At 54.1% G+C, this 21,264-nt stretch overlaps 1 protein-coding gene across 2 annotated transcripts; it reads right to left on the bottom strand.

Moving 5' to 3' along the window:
* Window positions 1-2,883: 2,883 nt before the first annotated feature.
* IFT27 (intraflagellar transport 27) lies at window positions 2,884-20,208 on the bottom strand. Of its 2 annotated transcripts, none has more exons than XM_079774279.1 (7): window positions 19,841-20,208; window positions 13,588-13,667; window positions 13,265-13,324; window positions 12,122-12,181; window positions 10,217-10,412; window positions 9,108-9,217; window positions 2,884-3,094 (listed from the first exon to the last, which is right to left on the bottom strand). In XM_079774279.1, exons 1-7 carry the CDS (start codon window positions 19,872-19,874, stop codon window positions 2,996-2,998), a joined length of 639 nt encoding a protein of 212 aa, XP_079630405.1. In that variant the 5' UTR covers window positions 19,875-20,208; the 3' UTR covers window positions 2,884-2,995. The 2 variants fall into 2 exon arrangements, with proteins under 2 accessions (XP_079630405.1, XP_079630406.1); XM_079774280.1 differs by having other exon boundaries at window positions 10,217-10,334; window positions 19,841-20,207.
* Between the last annotated feature and the right edge of the window lie 1,056 nt (window positions 20,209-21,264).

The raw sequence follows: 21,264 nt of genomic DNA, 5'->3' as shown, positions 1-21,264 counted from the left end.
GTCATGGCCCACCTCTGAGGGCCGATGAGCCAACCATGCCCAGGGCGTGCCAGTCACTCTGCTGTCTCAAATCTTAAATGTCACTTTCTCAGAGAGGTCTTTCCTCTGCTCTTTAGGGAAGTACAGTTTTTTGGGGAAGTAAAGTGATTAATAACCATTTTCTATGTTTCCAAAGTTGTGCCGGGCACTACCAGGACATAAAAGCTACGATGTCTGGCATCCTGTAGCCTTTGAAATAGAATCCATTCCTTCCAGTATGGCCCTGCCCACCTCCCCTCCTCCTGCCCTCCCCCCACAGACGGCAACTCTGCTGAGCTGCAGTTCCTTGGCTCTCCAAGCTTGTTCACGCCTCAGGGCCTTTGCACTGGCTGTCCTTGCTGCTGGATGTCCCCCAGATGGCCACGTGGCTGTCAGACCTTACTTCCAATGTCACTCCTCAGAGTTTTGCCTGCTCACCCAACCCACAAATCGCCCATCACAGGTCCATTTTGCTGCCTATACAGCACTTGGCACGGTCTGAAATCCTCTCCATCATTTCGTTATTATAGAACCAATTTATTGGGGAATCTGGACTCAGTAGGCCCCAAGCCTAGACCATCTTACTTTTCCTAGTTGTTTCATTCCGTCACACCCGGCCGAGTCCCTCTTCTTGCTGGGCCCTCATGACAGGCTACTCTGAACCCATTTCGGGCACTTTTCTTTGTTAAAGCTCAGATCAGGCCAGCTGAGAGCTCCAAGGCGTGGCTCAAAGCTCCTCTCTAGAAGTGGGGAAGGGAGCAGGAGTGTCCTCTCTGTGGGTGCCTCCCCACTGGGCATTGCTGTTCCCCTGCTGTGGTCTCCCTGGAGATGGGGGTGCCTGGCTGCTTTGGGGCTGAGACTCCTGCGTGGCTGGCATTTCCCAGGGAGTGGACAGCTGCACCCCCAGCCCTGCCAGCGGGACTGCGCCTGACCTTCCCGGGGGAAGCAGCTCCCTTTGCCCAGGGCCTGTCGGAAGAGCCCAGTGACTCCCTGTCCTGTGGCTCCCTATGAGGTGGGGAACCTGCTCTCCCTGCTGCTGGTGCAGGCTTCCCCCCACTGAGTCCCCCAATTCCCAGGGCTGCACGCCAAGCTCCCCCAAGGACACCCTCACACCCTGTGCCTGCAGTTGGCACCAGGTTTCTGCAGCTCAGCGAGCATCCAGCTGGGGCACGAGGTGCCAGCCTCCTCCTCTTGGCAGCAGCCTCTCTCAGGCATCTCGTGGGACCTCCTTTGCTGGGTTCTGGGGGTGGGGCAGGAGCGGGCGTGGTTCCCACTCCCCAGCACCATGTCTACCCTCGCTCCCTCTTGACCACTCAGTATTCTTACATGAACAGGGAACAGCCAGGAGCGAGGGGTCGGGGTTCTGGGGCAGGGACAATTCTGCCCCCTCCTATTAGGCCACAGGCACGCTGCCTGGCCCCGGCCTTTTGTGGTCTCTTTAGGGAGAGGGTTACTTAGCATCCCTCTCTCCACAGCTGTGGTTCCCAGTAACCAATTCTGGGGCAACTGGAAGCGCCCCCCCCGCCCCCCCCCCCAGGTCTCCTTGGGTTTTGGTAGGTCTTCCCTTCTGGAACACGTGATAGGAGACTGGCAGCGTGGCATGGCTAGTGCCTAGAAGAAGCCCGGCACGGCCGGCCCTCAGCTTCCTTCTGAGAGAATGACTCAGTAGGAGGATTGCTGTGGCTGCAGGGACTTCACGGAGAAGTGACCAGAAGAGGAAGGCGGACGGTGGGGGCCTGACGTGGGTGACACCACGGGCTGATGTCTTTCACCCGTCCTCTCACTGATGGCAGTGACCTTGAAGGGCCGCCTAATCACCACCCTTTGCAGATGAAAGACCTCCACCTTCTCCAGGCCTGGCCATCTTGGGTGGAGGCAGAAGAGGGGGTGGGGCTGGGAGCTGGGCTGGCTCTGGCGCCAGTGTCCTGGCTCTGCCACTCCTTGGCTAAGTCACTGAGTTCTGACGCTGGTTCATCTGGAAGGTAGGGTAAGACTCAGCTTAAAGATTAAATTAGCCAATACCTGTAATGTGCTGAGCTCATGTAGACAAGACAGGTCATCAACTAACTGGAGCCATTTCCATCACCATCATTGGGGCAAACCGGGTCTGTCTACCCCCACAGCCGGCACCTCTGCCCCGTGCCCCCCACTCCCACAAGGCTAGGGGCCTGGGGACTGAGGGTGAAAGGAGCCGAGACCCTCGGGGGAGGGTGACAGCCAGAGGCAGCCTTGGATGCCAAACCTCGGCCTGCAGCCTGATGTAAAGGTGACGAGGAACCGCGTGGGTCTTTAATCAGAGGAGTGAAAGCGGTGTTTTAGGGAGATTAATCTGGCAGCGGAGACGGGATGGAAAACAGTCGAGCTCAGTACAGAGAATGATGACTGCTGCCCGGCTCCGAGAGGCGGGCCATTAAAGGAAAGTGGCCTGGTTCTTGGCTCCCCGGGCCCAGGGTTCCCGGCAGCTGGGAAGAGCTGGCCCTTAGGAGGGGAGGTACCCAGGGCGGCCGGCAGAGGGCACTGTTCTGCCGGTGATAGTGGCCCCTGCGCGGGAGCCCAGGCCTCTGGACGGGGAACAGGCAGCAAAGCCCCGTGTGTCAGACTCAGGAGGGGGCCCTCAGCCCCCTGGCAAGTTCCACGCAGAGCATCTCAACTGCAGCAAATTGTAAGCAGTCCCAGCACGATGTGGGGCTGCTCTCCGGGAAAGGCCCTTGGGGAAGGTGGGACCACCCACCCCCACAGCGCCAGCCCCCACAGGAGGCCCGCCAGGCCCCCGCCTGGCTCCCAGGCTGCTCTGGAACCAGCAGCCAAAGTGCAAAATGGCACCAGGCCTGCCCTGGCCAAGAGCGGAAGGAGCTGCTGCTTGTACATTTTCTCATTTTATTTGAAGCTGTCACAACAGGTGAAGTGCCGAGGCAATGCCATCTTCTCTCGTCTTCCACGGAGCCGGGGCCACTGCACACGCCCGCAGCACCCAGCCTCACGCCAGCGCGTGGAAAACCTCCAGCTTCTCCCGGTACAGCTGGTGGAACTGCCGGGCCAGGCACTGGAAGGGGGCCTCGTAGTTTTCCATCTCCTTCTGTGGAGACAGGTCGAGGAGGGTCGTGCTGTGTGCGGCATCAGAGCCCGCACGCACTCTTACTTCATGTCAGGGCCACACACACTTGCCTCATTTCGCCTTCACACCACCTGGGGAGGCTGCTTTACCAGAAGGAAACCGTGCCGAGGAGATTAAGTAACTGGCCCAAAGCCACACACCTGTCAGGGGCGGAGCTGGGTTTGAACCTGGGTCTGCGTCTACAGAGCCCGGCCTTTCAGCCACTCTCACTCCGTGAGCCAGGGAGTTAAAGGAGACTTCTTTGGCTTTGACTGAGGCCCCAGAGGCCACACAGAATAACAGACAGCAAGGACCCCACACCCTCGAGGGAAGGCAGACACGATGGGCCCTCCCACCTCCAGGTCAGGGTTGCGCTGTGGCATTTCCCTCCCGGAGGGCAGGTTCCCAGAGAAAGCCTGAGGCGGGGCTTAGGCCGTGCTGGACCCGCTGGGGAAGAATGAAGGTGTGACTGGGGCTGGCTATTGTGGTGGCCAAGCCAGGGAGGGCTCAGTGGGACGGCAGCCCTGCCCCTGTGCACCTGAGGCCACAGCCGCCCTTCCCTGGACCAGCGGCCGCGGGCGGGCCAAGCAGGAGCGCCAGCCTGGAGCTGCCTTAGCAGGACTCTGCGGGGACCACTTCCAGGAGGGTGGTCCCAACAAGAACAGCCAGCCCGGAACCAGGGAACCAGAGAACCAGGAACCGCCAGACCCGAGGCTGCAGGAGGGGGAGGAGGTAGCCCAGCCTGCAGGGGTATCACCTGCCAGAGGGAGGCTGCAGGTGAGAGCTCCATCGGTGGGGGCAGGGAAGGCCCATCTCAAAGTGCTCACAGAGCATCCAGCTGAGACACCTGGCAAGTCCTGAGGGGCCACAGGAGGTGGCAATAGAGACCCCAAGCCCCTCATTCCTCTCTCCCCTTTCCCCGTAGCTGCAGGCTGCGAGCTGAGCTGGGGAGAGCACAGGCGCAGAAACGCAGCAGGTGAGGGGCGGCGGTGGGGGGGGTGGTGGTGCTGATGTTAGATCAAATAAGGAATTCTGACAGTCACCGAGGTCGGCATCCTAATAACTGAAATGATATTTTTGTGATTAATGGTGCCCAAAGGACTTTCTCTCACTCTGTGTGCATACACGTATTTAAATTTTTAAATTAAATTTATTCAAACTGAAAACAAACAACTAGTTCACCCATTTCTCCTGCCTCTACCTCTGGCAACCACCAATCTGTTCTTGGTATCTATGAGCTTGTTGAGATATATATATATATTTTAGTGATTTCACATATTAGACCATAAGGTATTTGTCTTTCTCTGACTTATTTCACTAAGCGCAGTGGTCGGCAAACTGCGGCTCGCGAGCCACATGCTGCCCTTTGGCCCCTTGAGTGTGGCTCTTCCACAAAATACCACGGCCTGGGCGAGTCTATTTTGAAGAAGTGGCGTTAGAAGAAGTTTAAGTTTAAAAAATTTGGCTCTCAAAAGAAATTTCAATCGTCGTACTGTTGATATTTGGCTCTGTTGACTAATGAGTTTGCCGACCACTGACTTAGCGTAATGCTCTCAGATTTCATCCATGTTGTTGCAAATGACAGGACTTCCTTCTTTTTTATGGCTGGATAATACTCCATTGCATATACACTGAGTGGCCAGATTATTAAGATCTCTGAACGAATAATAATCTGGTCACTCAGTGTATATCCTATATAATAAAAGGCTAATATGCAAATTGTCCCCTCGACCAGGAGTTTGACCAGCAGGCAGGCCGGCCAACCACCCATGTCCCCTCCTCCTGGCCAGGCTGGCCAGATCCCACCCATGCACGAATTCGTGCACCAGGCATATATATATATATATATATATATATATATATATATATACACACACACATACACACACTGAGTGGCCAGATTATTATGCATTCAGATATATATATATATATATATATATATATATATATATATATACACACACACATATATACACACACACACACATATATATATATATATATATATATATATATATATATATATATACTGAGTGGCATATATATATATATATATATATATATATATATATATATACTGAGTGGCCAGATTATTATGCATTCAGAGATCATAATAATCTGGCCACTCAGTGTATATGTGCCACAATTTCTTTATTCATTCATTCATCGATGGATACTTAGGTGATTTCCACATCTTGGCTACTGTGAATAATGCTGCAATGAACATGGGGATGAAGATATATTTTCAAGTTAGTGTTTCCTTTTTCTTTGAATAAATATCTAGAAGTGGGATTGCTGGGTCATATGGCAGTTCTAGTTTTAATTTTTGAGGAAACTCCATATTGCTCGCCATAGTGGCTATACCTTGTGTGCATCTTTTAAAATTTTTTTAAAGAAATAAGCAGGCAACAGAAAGATCTCAGGACTTTCAAGGCAGCAGCTCAGCTAAGAACACACAAGAACCAGTTTTCAAACAATCCCTGGCAGCTGGCAAAAGTGCAGCCTCCGTAAGAGGCAATGAACTATCCCCAGTGAATGGCAGAGTTTCCAAACCAAAGAATGTTACAGAGTCACCAAGCTCAGTGTTTCACAGCCGGCAGCCTGGGCCTGGGTGCAGTGGCCCGGCTGGTGTGTGCTGAGCCCCGCCGGGAACTCAGGCTCCCCAGTCGGAGAAGAGCAGTCTGTCTGTCCCACCAGCTGGGTGACCGAAATGCACAAAGGAACCAGTTCTGGTGGAGACAGTTACCTGGACTTTCTAGCAAAGGGAGTCCCAGGTGGAGGAAACAAGCTGCCCAGAGGAGACAGGCGGCAGAAATGCAGAGAGAGGGATCAGGAGGCTGGCGGTTTGTAGCCGGGGAGCATCCGCCCTAAGCTCCCGACTGCTGAGGACAGAGGCCACACCCTCCAGCTGGACAAGAGCACTAACCGTTACACCTGCTGGGCACTTCTGGTTGTGCGGAGCATAAACTCCTCGGCAACGCGAATGTCAAATAGAAAGACTGGACCCCTGTTTTACACCATTCACGAACATTAACTCAAAATGGATTCAAAACCTGAACTTAAGACCAGAAAACTCCCAGAAGAAAACATTGGGAAAAAGCTTCTTGACATGGATCTTGGCAGTGATTTTATGGGAATGACACCAAACGCAGAAGTAAAAGCAAAAATCAACAAGTAGGACTGCATTAAAGTAAAAAGCTTCTGCAAGAGAAACCATCAACAAAGTGAAAAGGTAACCCACGGAATGGGAGAAAATATTTGCAAACCACACATCTGCGAAGGAGTTAATATCCAAAATATACAACTCAGACAACTCAATAGCAAAAACACAAATAATCTGCAAAAGACCTGAGTAGACATTTTTTCAAAGAAAATATTCAAATGGCCAACAGGCATATGAAAAGGAGCTCAACATCACTAATCATCAGGGGCTGCAAATCAAAACCACAGTGACTTCTCACCTCGCCTGTTAGAAGCTCATCAAAAGGACAAGAAGTAACAAGTGTTGTGGAGGATGTGGAGAAAGGGGAGCCCTTGTGCGCTGTTGGTGGGACTGCAAACTGGGGCGGTCACTGTGGAAATCAGCACTGCGCTAAGTGAAATAAGCCAGAGAACGGCAAATACCGTATGATCTCACATGTGTGTGGAATCTACAAAAACAGACCTCACAGAAACAGACCTCACAGAGCGCCGATTGGTGGTTGCCAGTGGCCGCGGGGGTAGGAGGTGGGCGATATGGGTGCAGGTGGTCAGAGTATCCGCTTCCAGTTTTAAGATAGTAAGTTTTGCCCCAGCCGGTGTGGCTCAGTGGATTGAGCGTTGTCCCAAGCACCAAGAGGTCATGGGTTCTGTTCCCAATCAGGGCACATGCCCAGAGTGTGGGCTCCATACCCAGTAGGGGGCGTGCAGGAGACAGCCAATTGATGTTTCTCTCTCAAATCTATGTTTCTATCTTTCTCCCTTCCCCTTCCTTTCTCTCTAAAAAAATCAAAACATTAAAAGAAAAGATAAGTTGTGGGGATGGGATTAAAAATAACAAAAGAAAGTCAAGCAAACACGTAGGCCCGCCGTCAGGTTTGCCAGACGATTGCGCTGCATTAAGGAGAGAGGAGATGGGCTTGGCGTCAAGACTTGCCTGTGCCTCCGAGTTGTTATATTTCCTGTTTAATTACAGCTTCCTTAACCGAGCTGCCTCAGGGGGGACTAGTTAACTCGCACAGTTAATACCAAGTGCTAAACTGCAGCCTCTGCAAGCACAATTTATACCCACCGTGTCCACAGAGCGGCAACAAACACTGGGCAGAGTTTAAACCACCGCCCAGTGGCCCCTGGGGTTCATTTCTGAGTTCCATCAAGAGTTCCGGGGAGTATGGGATATTGGGGTGAGGAGGCAGTTTCACAAATGGGAATGTTGGAAGGGGAACACTCAAGTGTTGTTGGCTGTGGGCAGTACGGCTCACTGCTTTGCTCAAAGGCGCACTGCGTAAAAACCCGTCTACACAGGAAAAGCTTGCTACTTTGAGCTTCGTTAATTTAGCATTTGTGATGACTGGGCCGGAGGCAAGAGTGGCATTGATGTTTGTACCGCCTAAAAATTAAAGGATTTAGTAGGCAATACAGTATAAATAAGATGCCTAGGGAAATATTTACACATTAGAAAAGCTCCTGTGCACGGAGGGTTTGCTGAGCACCAGACTCGGTCTAAGTGTTCTATGTTCGCCATCTGACTCCATTCTCACGCCTGCTACTCATTGTGGGGCATGGCTTATTATCCCCACCTGACAGGTGAGGGGCCCGAGGCACCCATAGGTTAAGTAACATGCCGACGACCCACGGCTAGTCCTGCACTCACCGTGGGAGCTCAGAGCACCTGCCTTTACGCGCTAAGCGCTCCTTAACACGTTAAGTGCCCAGCCTGTTTTGTCTTCCGGATGGAAAGTATAGTGTCCGTCACCGGGGACTGACATGGGGCTTAACGTGTTAAGGAAGCACGCCTTTGCGGGGACGGGGAGGGGGGGTGTTAAAGTTCCCATCCACATGCCACTGGACAGCATCGGTCTGCCAAGTTTCATAGGTGCAACAGAAGTGCCCGTGGCTTAAGTACATTTTAAGTAAAAACAACCTCCAGGCTATTTATTAATTAGCCCACTGACTTTTGGAGCCAAAGAATCTGGTACATAGGCCACATGGCCGGGGTGAGGTCCATGTTACCACCACCATGTGCCAGGCCTACAGGTCTGCCCAGCAACCCCGGCGAGGGCCGCTGCTGGCTCTGTAGAAAAGTGCCACACAAGCACGTCTGATTGATACAACCTGGGTCACACGCCTGCACCCTAGTCACAGGGAGGTTGGGACCTCAAACTCCCAACACAGGAAGGGGGTTTGCTAGCACCAAACAGCTAAATCCTGAAGTGTGTGTACGGAGGGTGCGGTAACAAATCACTGGGACTGTCCCCCTTCTGAGGGCTCCTGCTGACCCTCCTGGGGGGCAGTCTGTGGCTTGGAGTCACCGGGGGGCTGCAGTAGGTGGGACAGGGAGCACTTATGGGAGTCAGATACTATGGATCCCAAGGCTGACTCCACCCTCTACTAGTCACGTGACCTTGGACAAGTCACTTCACCTCCTCAACATCGAAGTAGGAACTGGGGGACCAGCCCCTGGCGCACGGGGCTGAACGGGAGCTATGAAGTAATGTTCCAACAGCACGTAACTCACAACATCTCGTGCAAACATCACTGTAATTGAACACAATCGGCTTGTCTTCTTCACTAATTGAGACAACTTTTCCGGGGCTGGCTGGCTAATCCGCTTTATTGAAATGCACGAGGGACTCTTGCTACACCGAGAAATGACCTTGGGCTGAGAATGTAAACACCAGTTCCTAATTCCGCTGTGCATATGGTGGAGTAACAACTCGATGCAGTGAGGTCATGTGAAAACCCGCTTCCAGCAGAGGCCCGCTCCCCATTGGCTACCGAGCACGTGGATACTTACCACGGATGTTTCAAACCATTCCAGGCCTTGGCCCAGCGCCCACGCCTGGGCCTGCGCGGCTTCCACTGCTCGTCTGCTGGCCAGGTCCGTCTTGTTGCCCACTAACACACCTGCTCAAAAGAAACAACCAGAATCGCATTTCACTGGCAGCCTGGGAGCAGCTGGAGGGAAAAGAGCAAGCAGACGGACTTTAGGGGCGCAAAAGATCGCCTGAGAGGTGCCTGAGCAAGACAGGGACCCTACGATGTTGACCCTAAGGTAAGGTGACCAGATCGTCCCACTTTTGGCGGGACAGTCCCGATTTTTAACAATTTGTCCCGTGTCCCGGGACAAATTAAGCATTTCTACAACAATGCTGAATCTTTCCAAAAATCGGGACTTTTTTTAAAACGCCGCGGGACGCGGGACAAATTGTTAAAAATCGGGACTGTCCCGCCCAAAGCGGGATGATCTGGTCACCTTACCTAAGGCCACAGCAGGGTGGGCTCTGCTTTTCACACAGCTTCTGCTCGGCCCTTTTTCTAGACTCCCGTGGATCTGTCTGCCTTGTCCCCTTAAGGCGGCAGTGCCCGGAAGGCGAGGGCCGAATTTATGCGAGCATTTGCGATAAATTCCTAGCTCATGGAGCAAACTTTAAAAATGGTCATTAATACTAATCTAAGGACTGGGCTCAGAGTCAGGGATTCGGAGGTAATTTAGTTCTGTCCCCAGCTGCATCCGCTGCAGCTAATTTTTGAGCCTGTCTCTGGAGATCGTTTTTCCTGGTCTATAATGAGGAGGATGTGTTGATCTCACATAAGGATGAAAAATAAATTGATTTAAAGCATTCAGAAGTGACAGCAGGGCCTGCATGTTTACTTGTGCCCCACACACAGGAGACCATGAGTTCTTCCTGGGCTGGTTTTTCAGAAGTGACACCTCACCTTCCTGCCACAGCCCCTTCCCCTTTGCTGCCGGAGTCTCCCCAACCCTGCATGGTGGGTGTCATTGTGCCCATGTGCATCCTCAGACTCAAAGCCCAGAGCACCCCTCCGTACACCCACAGCCAGGTCTGCAGTGGCCTGTGCTCTGGAGTACATTGTAAGGAAACGCGATGCCGCAGCTCCTACCGGGGAGGGAGGTGCCTGGCAGCTGTGACCGCGCCTTCTCCAGCCACTTGCTGCAGTTGAGGAAGGACTGCTCACTGGTCACGTCATAGACGAGGCACAGGACGTTGGGACTCTCCCACTGGGCAAGAGGGACAGGACGGGACATGTCAGTAGCGGTGAAAGTGACTTCTAGGCTGGCAGAGATTTGGCCAGTTTTCTGGGGAGGGACATGTGGACGAAGGGAAATGACAAACTGTAAAGGGGATGTGAATCAGACAACTGAGCCACAGAAGGAAACAGTTTGCTCAAAGGAATGAATGGGAGGCGGGGCCCGTGGGCGGGTGGGGAAGGTGCAGCGATGAAGTCCAGGGTGTGAGTTTACATCGGCGCCAGGCTCTCCGCCGGGTGCTCTCAGCGTCCCAGCTGTGCAGCCGCCATGAGGGTGACTGCCTTGCCCAGCTCAGAGCAGGACTGCAGCTTTCCTCCACCGGGAGGCGCTTCGCCTGCCACTGGCCTCAGGGACTCATTCGCGCTCGTCCTGACGGATGGCCCACTATTGTGCAGGCTGGAGCGCCCGCTGCTCTACAGGCCCAGCGAGCATCCCTTCTCCCACCAGCCAGTCACCAACGCGGTTTGCTTGCCTCTCCTTCCTAAGGGCCGCCTTTTCACAGTGCCTCTCCTGCAGCGCGTCAGCCCTCATCCCACCAGACCACTGGCGGGGTTACTGAACCGGGCTACGCTCTCAGGACGGTCCCCTTCCGGGGCTGCTCAGATCCGGGGCACCCTGCTGCTCGGCACAGGGCGGTAGGATTGCCCTGCTCAGGCTGTGATGCATGTGGCCACACCTTGGTCCCTGGGGACCCCCACCTTGCGCAGTGAAAGCCTGGTTTATTTCTGGGGTGTTGGAACCTCCCAGGGTGTAAGGGAGAATCCTTTTTGCTCCAGTTTTCCTTGGAAGATCAGCCCAGAGTCGCTCTGGAGGGCTCACCTCCCTACCCGCTAGGCCTCCAGGGCGGGAGCACTAAACCGGTGATTCCCTCACACCTGCACTCCACAGACTAACTCAGGAACTCGCATTCAGCCCCGGCCCCGATGAGCATGCAGGGCCACCTTCTTCCTCCAGGCCTCAGCCAGGGGCCCAGGGCAGTCCCAGGATGGAGCTGTAGCAGGGAGCCTGGAGTCAGGGTGTGCGCTGCTCGTGGCCCTGACCTCCAGGCACGTCCTCCCTCTGCCGGGGAAGGGCAGCACCCAGCACCAGGCCATGCACACAGTAGGTCGGCATGTGGTGAGCATGAACTGATGCGTGAAGCCAGTCCTGTGTGAACTCACCATCATTAGATCTGTTTTGCTAAGACAATAACCCAAAAGGAGGTAGGAAACAGTTTCTATTAAAATGGAGCCGTTCTTGGGAAGGCAGGGAGGGCTCTGGGGAGCGTAACCCTTCTAATTAGCTCGCTGGCCCAGATCAGCGGAGCTGCTGCCTGGGAAGGAACAGCAGGCTGGACCTGAGAGGACGGCTGGATGCACTTGGGAGCTCTGGGCAGCGGGGCACACCCCAGGCCGAGCCCAGGGGGCCAGGGTGTGGGCCCGGAAGGTGAGCCTCAGGATGGGGCCTCTGGTGCACACCGCCCACCCCCCCAGGGGAAGGAATGTGTGCTCCCGTTCTGGGAGGTGGAGGAGGGCTGAGGGGACACCATCAAGAGGCAGCTGCTCCAAAGGGAGAGCGGGGGGCTAGGGGAAAGCACGTGCACAAGCCACCCCTATTTGCCAGGCCACAAGTCCCAAGGCTGGGACAGAGCCCCTCACAGAATGTGACCACGACAGCTTCTCTCGGCAGCCAGAGTCAGCGACATTTCTGGGAGAGGGGCGTACGGGGGGACCTTGGGCGGGGGGTGGCGTTAGGAAGTGAAACCGCAGGCTACTTGCCAATTTATCCAGCATTTCCGAAAACAGCTCCTTGCCAGCGGAGTCAAAAATGAAGAGCTCCTAGAATCAGAAAGGCGCGTCCCAAGAGTGTCTACACATGGACGGGGGTGGGACGGGGAGGGGGCAATGGCTACAAGCCAGCGGCACTGCCCTCGGCTCAGTGCTGACCTGGCTTCGGGGTGAGGTGCACGCGCAGGTGCACACACACTCATAGAGGCTGCACCCCCGCCCTGGGGCACGAGGACGGCGACGGGAAGAGGAACCACCCCCAGGACCTGCGAGGCGGCCGTTTCCCACACAGCCAGCACTTTCTGCGCGGCTCACCTCTGCTAACCTCGAGTGCAGAACTACCAGGAACAAGCTGACTTCCCACCTGGCAGAACAGAATGCTAAGCAGGCTGACAAGTGCTCTGCCTTCCAAAAGGTCATTCTGCACTTTGTTAACCAAATTGATTTTCAAATCTTAAAACCATTCTTTCTAAAGGAGGTCACTGAGTAGGCCTGGGAAGGTGCGGAAAGTAGGACAGTCTCATCCCTCCGATGGCTCAGGTGTGGTTCTGACGAGGACACAGGAGGACCCCTCCTGCCCCCGCCCAGACCTCAGCCAGCCTATGGGAGACCCCCTCCCCAACGCTGTTGCCCAGAAAGTCCCCCTCAACTTCCCCCTTCAGCTCCCTCCGGGCACTGGTACGCCTGGCTGGCTTCCGACCCCTGCACATGCTGTCCGAGTATCAGAGCTGCCATCTGAGTCGCACGTCGGTGACCTGAGCACTCCCCACTGTGTCGGGGGAGTTACAATGGTTTGGCTCATGGACCTCTTTAAGAATCTGGTGACTCTCAAACCCCCTCCCAGGGAAGCACATATGTACAAACAGCACCTTGCAATTACATTTTAGGTGTGGATTCCCACAGAGGGAGGCAGGTTGAGAATCTTGATAGGTCAGTTGTGAGGGCAAGGCCCATATTTCAGTCTTTCTTCCTCTCCCTCGAATGCTTTCCTGTCCCACAGTGCTGTCCCCAAACGCTCCACGCGTCCAGGACAAGTCCTTGCACCCCATCTCTCACAGGGAGGATGACGGTGACCCCGGGCCCTGGGCCCAGAGCAGGGGCACTGAGCTCCCTCGGGTTGAGGGCACCACTCACCACACTGTCCCCCGTGTCAGGAACTGGCAGCGTCTTCACCACCAAATCCACCCCGGTTGTCTGCCGAGGAAAACCAAGAACACGAGTGTCAGGGGCCCCAAGGGGCGTGTTCAGGTCACGAAAGCCCCGACGCCAGGAGCCATCCCCAGCGGAAGTGCTTGTGTCCCGGACTCCCTGGCGGTGCAGAAGTCACTGAGGACCAACAAGGAGGCTTGTCCCGCTCCCTGCCCAGAGCGGGCTGTGGGTGGTGACAGCGACCACTGGCTCAGGGTTATCTCCCAGTGCCCGCGGCCTCAGCCCGGCCGACAGCCCCCACGTCTCACCAGGGTGTAGTTCTTCTGGAAGTGGGCTCCGTCGCTGCGGAAGATCTGCGCCAGGGCGGTCTTGCCCACTGCGGGGTCCCCTGTGCGGACAGAGCACACGAAAAGCCTCACTGCCATCCTGGCCTGACCGCAGGATTCCCACTCCAGAACGCTGGTCCAGAAACCCCAAACTTCACCGCGTTTTCAGAGAAAATGTACTCGATTCTCCTGGGCACTCGGTCTGAGGTGGCGGGCAGGGCAATGGGTCCATGAGACCAATCTCCCAAACCCACGATGGCCAGTCACGGTTCTTCAAGGCCAACCCCTCGTCTAAAAGAACGGACCCGGGCGGTAGCGGCTTCCAGAGGGCTGATGGACCTCTTTAAGAATGGACCTCTGGGAACTTACCCTATGGGAAAACCTGTCACTTTCAACCTGGAATTTACTTCAAGTCTTGAAGGTAAACAGGAGTGACCAGGCACAGACTGATAGGCTCAGCTGATTAAACCGATCTGAGTTTAGAGCGTCCAGAGTTAGGACCCTGCACCGTTTATTTTTGTTTGTGTTTGTTTGTGTTTGTGGGGGTGGGAGTTGAGAGTTTCTGCATTTATGAAAAACAAAACGATGCCACCTTGAAATCCATTTCCAGGTGATACTGCCCTCCACCTGGCGTGCCCATCTGTGACCACTGGGGTCCATCTTCCCAGGGCCAAGTCCATCTGCAACAGCCACTGTTTCTCCAAGCTCGCCGCCACCCAGTGGGTTATCTCCCCGGCCTTCCTTTGTTGGTCGGTAACCCCACAAACTGGTTCCTCAAAACTCAAGGTTTATGTCACAGTCTCAGTCTGAGATCTGGATTTCTCATAAGAATGTTGGGGGCAATTTAATCTGGAGTTCCTCCTGTGCCCCCAAGGGTGCTGGCGGCAGGCCGTACCGTTCTTAATTGCCCTGTGCCCTCCCCTTTCCCACCCATGGCTCTGCCCGCCTCCTTTGAGGCCACGCTGTTTCCATTGGCAACACCTCCTCCACCTGGAGTCTTACACTGATTCCCCACAGTCCCTGACTTGCATCCTTTGGTGCAATCTCTTCACCTTCGCTTCCTATTTTACAGCGGCTTCAATGCTTTTCTTGACTTGATTTCCCCATAGCCTTCCGCTGTTAACTTTCCTTTTTAAAAAACGTTAAATCATTTTTTATTTTTCAATTCCAGTTGGCATACATCATCATATTAGTTTCAGTGATAAGACATTATATAACTTACCAAGTCGTCACCCCAAGAAACCTGGTGCCCATCTGGGACCATACAGTTATCTGTTCACTTCTCAGGTTTGACTTTTCTCATCTATAATTTTCTCTTGTGAGACAATGACTTGACTGTTCAATGGCGTTTCATTTCATGCTAATTCCTCCAGGTTTGGGTGAGCTATCCAGGTCTGGCTTTCCTATTTGCCACCACATCTTACAAGGAAACCAACACAGGTGGGCCTCCCTCAGTCAGTGACCTCCCCATCATTCACCTCATGTGACAGATGGAGAGACCGAGGCCCAGAGAAGCTGAGTAACTGCCCTAGGATCCCAACAGCGTGTTCTCTGGGCCACACCCCCTCCCCTCCTTGAGCTCAGGGAGCCTTCTGACCATTTTTGACATGGCCCCCAGCCCCCATCATGCAGCCTTTCAGGACACAGGGGCGACCACAGGCTGGAGTCACCGGAACCCACCCTCTGCGAGCAGAGAGCACACCGCTCTCCCTGCCTTTGGACCGCATCCACCCTCCCCACTCCGTTTGGGCTTCTGAACCAGTTGGAAATGGGCTCGTCCGCTTGTGAAATTCCGCAGATTTTTCTGGTTAATTTCATATTTCTTTCTCCCGCCTGCCAGTCAGTCACCCACACTCATGGGCTGTGTCGGCTGAGGGATCTGAGCACAGCGAGGAGAAAGAACGATAAACACGTTTGCAGAGCAACAAGATGACAAGTGCAAATTCAAACAGCACAAGCTGAGAACCCGAGTGTCGGGCACATCGAGGAAAGAGTGGGCAGACTTCCCAGGGGCGAGGCTGAGCCGGGGTGATGGCAGGGAGGGGTACTCTTGGCGGAGAGGGTGTCATCTGCAGGGGTGACCTCCGAATCGCCAAGCCCAATGGTCTCTTCTCAGTCCTCAAGCTCCTCGAGGCCTGAGGGGTGAGGCAGCCTCCTCCTTCTGAGCCCTCTGGCCTGGTTGCCCTGGTGACCCTGCACTGGCCTGGTTCTCCTGCCTCCCAGCCGTGGGCACCCCGTGGGGCTGTCCTTGGCCCTGACTGCCCCTCCTGAGGAATGATGGGCCTTCACTCAATCCAGTTCATCTACTGCGAGGGTCAGGTTGTGTCCCCGGGTCCTGAGTGTCTCACCCACCCCCATCTCACTTGTTCTATTAGTGATGTCACCATTCACTCTCACAGTCCCCAGACTCCACCCAGTCACCTCTGACTCCTCCTCCTCCCACGCTCAACCCCTCTCCTCTTCATCCCAGCCACACGACCTTGGCTGTCACCGCTGACTGCCCCAGTTACCCCACACTGGGCTGGTGGCAGCGCTAACCCATCTATCCAGGCCCTGCCCTGTGATGCTGGGGCCGGGACAATGCAAACTCGGCTCTGCCAAGGATAGTTCTAGAGAAAGACGGGAAGGTGGGAGGGGAGCAGGACTCGCTCCTTGCATCTGCTTGTCGTTTCTCTTAGCAGCAGCTGGCCATGGCCTTCACCCCAGCAGCACCAGTTAGCTGCTGCCTCCAGGGTTATTACACCCCCTCAGAGACACCAGGGGCCCTTCTCAGAGGTCGCCTCTCAGCTCCCCAGGGTCTTCCTGAGCTTCGAGGTCTGAGGACCCCCTCTTCCCTGTTCCCCAGCCCTGGGGCGAGGCTCCTGCAGTGACTGCTGCCCCGCTGTCCCCTTTCGTCGTCCAGGTCCTCCATGATGGATTCATGTCCCCATGAAACCCTCGCGCTGGGACACCGAGAGCAGCTCTGCGCCTGCCTGGCCCCTGGCCCCAGCAGCACTGAGGTACCAGGATGGTCTCAGGACACAGACCCCAGATGGTCTGAAATCGGCTGGGTGGTGTCCCGGCTGGTGGGCAGCGGGTCCGTGATCTGTGCCATGGACGGCCTCCCACGCTGGTGCCTGCATCCCGGAGGCACCACCGAGTGGGCAGCCTCCTCAGGTCTGCTCCTGCTCCGTGGGGTTCTGCTTCAAGCTTCTGGCAGCCCCGCCTCTCTCTACTGGTTCTGTGTCAACTCAGTGTTTTCCTCTTGTGTTTTTAGGTCTTCAGCACCTGCTGAACCAATTCTCGGTTGAAATGCCTAATGTATTTTCTGTTTTCTTAACTGGTTTGCCTGGAAACACTTCCCAGGAGGCCCTCTCTCCTCTCTTCTCCCTGCTCCAGCCCACCCTGAGCTCGGCATCAGCAGATGGGCCCTCATAACATAGCCTTTCCTCCTGCTGCTCTCACACCAAGCCCACCGAGGACTCCCCGCCATACCCTCCTCTCCGGTCAACCCCTGCCCCCTTCCAGTCGCCCTCCAACTACCCCTTTCACAAAACCTTGGCTCTGCACTCACTCATTCTCTCTGTGTGTAAATGCAGTAACTAATATATATGTTCCTTTTTTTAATGCAGTAACGTTAATACCATTATGTAAGCTTCAGGTGTACATTATAATTTGGTATCTGTATACTTGTTCTCTTGATCTCTGAAAATCCCTCGAATACAACCTTCCAGGTCTCCCCAATCCAAGTCCAAATCCTGCCCATTCTCTGCCAGGCCAAGCTCAGTGTCCTTCCTGCACAGCCTCCGAAGGTCATCTCTCCCGCCTTTGTCTGTATCTGTGTGGCTAATGTGCTCCCTGCTGCTAGCATGAGACCTGATGTCAGAACAGCCGGCCAGCGAGGCACTATTATCATCCCTACTCCCTCCAGCTCCATCATTGCCAGCTGTGTGTCCGTGGGTCAGTAATCTCTCTGGGCCTCAGTTGTACCATCTGCAAAATGGGGATAACAGAACCTATTTCACAGAATTGTTATGAGGATTTAATGAGTTAATATGTACAGTGCCTGATGTACGTTGAATAACAGTTAAGTGATTTTTTTTAAGTAAATAACATGGAGATAAATGTCAAGTGCTGTTTTCCCTCCTGAGCTGAGCCAGCACAATAGCAGCTGTGCTTGAGGTATTGCTCTGGTATCTGGCACACAGAGGGCATTCCGTTCTGTGTGCTGCACTGCAAGTTATCATGTGCATAGCAGCGCTTCCTGGAGTGTAGGGGCTGGCCTGGCTCATCCTTCTATTCCCACCACACCTTGCATGGTGACTTACATGCAGTAGGTGCTCAATAAAAATCTGTTGAATGAATAAGCACTTGAATTGAGAGAGAAAAAACGGCAGATTAACTCAATTGAAACAGTAGGCCTGTGGGGGTAAAGGAAAAGGAAAACAGAGAGGGGCATGTGTGAAGTGGGGTAGGGTGGGGTGGTGTGGAGCTGATTCGCTGTACTGAGGTCTCTGGTCCTGGGAAACTTCCAAGAGGGGATCCCTGGAGGCTTTGGAAGGGGGCTGCAGATTGAGAGCTAGGTTAGAGTTTAGGAATCACTTGGCAGTGGTTGAAATCAGGTGAAGTAGGACCTGAGGGAGGGGGTGTAAAGAAGGGTAAAGCGTCTAGAATCTAGACTTGAAAAAAGTACAGCTCGGGGCTAAGAACAAGCCCTGGAAATCAGTCACCTAGAACTAGCTCCCAGCTCGGCCACATCCAGCTGTGTGACCCATGGCAAGTGTCTTAACCTCTCTGGGCCTCGGCCGCCCCATCTGTAAATGACGATGACAACAATACTGACCCCACAGAGCTGTGTGAGGACTGAGCTGACTTCGGTGAAGTCTAGCACAATGCTGGCACCTGGAAAGTGCTCCATAAATTAGCTCCCTGGTGGACGTTGAATGAAAAAGAAAAAAAAAAACAGTTGGAGAGAGAAGCCCATTTAAAAAAAAAAATCTAACTTCAGAAAATAAAAACATTCCCACCGTATCCATGAGGAAACTGAGGCTCAGAGAAGTGCTTTGTCCCAGCGGACTCAGCCAATGGAGGCGCAGCCAGAATTATTTTTGTTGCTCAATGCTGCCTCTCCTGGCGCTCTGGAAACCAGGGACCTCTCTGGAGAACCATTAATTTCTTTAGCTTCAGTGTGATTTGAGTTACCGTTGTCCGTCATCTTTGTGTGTGACCCTTTTATTTCCAAATTAGAAAAGTCATCAAAGATATCATCTATTTCAGTCTGCAAGAGATGAATCAAAGAAGATAAAAAAGAATCTCTTTTCCTCTTTATAATTCCTCACTGCTGCTTTGCTGAGCTGCTCAAGGAACCCTGGGAAGGTCGCAGGTTTCAAGAGTAACACAGGTTAAGAGTTTGGGAGTTGGACAGATCTCCGTTGACCCTCCTTCACTAGGGGTGACCTTGCTACTTAGTGCCTCAGTAAGGTCAGAACAATCCAGCCCCGACCCCAGGGTGCCACCGCGAGGGTGAAATGAAACACGTGTGCCTGGCAGGCAGTAAGGACTCAGTAAAGCACATGTGTGTTCTGTGGCCCCAGGTCTATAATCCTGGCAAATGTTTTTCTAAACGTCCAGCCTGATACACAGAAAGCACCACAAATGGCGACGCCACATATTCATTCGTTCCACAAATAGTCACTGAGGACCTACCAGGTTCCAGATGTTGTTCAGGGTGCTTGGGATGCATCAGTCAATAAAAGAAATATTCTTGCCTTCGGGGGATTCAACACTTATGTCCCCCTGAGCGTGGGGTGGCACAGTAACTTTAAAGACAACACAGAGTTTGCAAACTCTGGTCAACTGTACACTACTGTCTCTAATCCCTGTTATCAGAGGGGGTGGGGTCAGGAAAAGATCCCATGAGAAACAACTACCGAAGTCACTGATGCCTAACTTTGGGGTGCAGCACGTGGGTTAGTTGGTGTGCTTAGCCTGATGTTTAAGGAATCTTTGCCACCTCAGCAGAGCTCAAACTGGTGAAGGTGGTCTCAAGAGTATGACGGGGGCGGAAATCAGCCGGAGGTGCCATGTGCCCTGGAAGAGAATTCTACCACGGCTCATGGGATTTACACAATCAGCAACTGCACGAACTCGCCTCCGGGGGAGAGAAAGGGAAAGAGGGTGGGCAGTTCACGTGAACAAAAGCTCTCGATAACTTATGAGGTCTCTGGACTCCGGACATTGTAAATTTCAGACTCACCTGCCAGAATGCATTTGGCGGCCAGCTTCACCATGGTAACCAACCACCTCCGCGGACCGGACAGGGGAAGAGGGGAGACTAGAGGCGTTGGGGCCTGTGGCCGCGGTGGGGACGGGAAAGTTGGGCTGCACAGGGAGGGGCGGCTATCGGCGCAGGGGATGGGGCGGGGGCGCACGGGAGCTCCAGAGGGGACCCGCTCAAGGCCTCAGTAGGCCGCCTGGAAGGAGCCAGCGAGGTGGCACGGCTCCCATTCCCGGCCCTGCCCTCGCCAGATGGGGACCATCAGGAAGAGTGAACCCGCAACCCTGGGACCCAAGCACCGCGCCGGACGCGCTGGCCGGGCAACCGCCTGCCCCGCCTCCTCCGCTTTCTCGCTGGCCCTCGATTGGCTGCCACCAAAAACTCCCACCCGAAGGATTTCGGAGACCAGTGGGAGGAGGGGGCGGGACTAAGAGGCTTTCTTGCAAGACAATTCGTAGTAGTGTCTGCTCGTCAAGCTTATACCGCTTGACTAATGGTTGTGGGAGATGTCAATCATTTCCATCCCACCTCTCCGCGCTGCCGGAAAGTTCTTGGAAAAGCAGCTCCCACGTCTTGCAGCGGGAGCCGTGATAAAAGAAGCTTTCTGATTGGCCAGACGGTGACTAGGTCCATCTTCGGGAGGAATGGCGATTCTCCGTGTCCCCTGCCCTCCTGGATGTGGACTCGCCCGCCGAGGGCTCCGCTGAGAGCGCAGGAGGCTGGAGCGGCGCCTGCGCAGTAGACGAGGCCGCGGTTGCTGAAGCGGAGCTTAGGGCGAGTTTGATACCCCAGAGGTTCTTGTCGCTCCCCAAGTTCCTGGGTTCCGGGAGCGCGGCCGCGAGGTGCATCTAGAAATCCAGTCCTTGCCCCGCATCCTACGGGGAAATCTTATTTTAAAGCCCAAGGATGATATGCGATTTAAACTCCAAAATATGAAAGTGTTTAGAGTGGTGTCAGTGAATTTGTTTAAATGTTTAAAGTGGTGTCAGAGAACAAGTGAATTTTGTTGGGGGCGGGGGGAGAGGGTGATTGCCTGGGGAATTTGAAGTACCTTCTCTGAGCCCATTTCCGTTCTGTAAAATGAAGAACGTCTCACGCCGCATATTGAATGGAAGCGAGCATCCAGACACTGTGGTCACTTAGGGAGGTCCCACTTGCTCTGGTCAGGAAACCCAAACGGAAAACGCTGCCGTCTTCCCTGAGCCTCTTTCCTCATCTTAAAAGCTGGGCTGGCGGAACCCCTTCATGGGGTTATCCCGAGGCTTAAAAGAGAAAGCATGTGCCTGTCTGGGACATGGTAGGTGCTCAACACTCAACAGTTGAAGGGATGGACAGGGAGACATTTTTCTGGGTGGATTTGGTTTATCATGGTCACACAGGTTAGCCAGACGGACCCTGTTCTC

The sequence above is a fragment of the Cnephaeus nilssonii genome (genome assembly GCF_951640355.1).
Source record: "Cnephaeus nilssonii genome assembly, chromosome: 6".
Lineage (NCBI taxonomy): Eukaryota > Metazoa > Chordata > Mammalia > Chiroptera > Vespertilionidae > Cnephaeus > Cnephaeus nilssonii.
The sequence above is the reverse complement of the archived record's forward strand: the minus strand, read 5'-3'. Positions and strand labels throughout refer to the sequence as shown.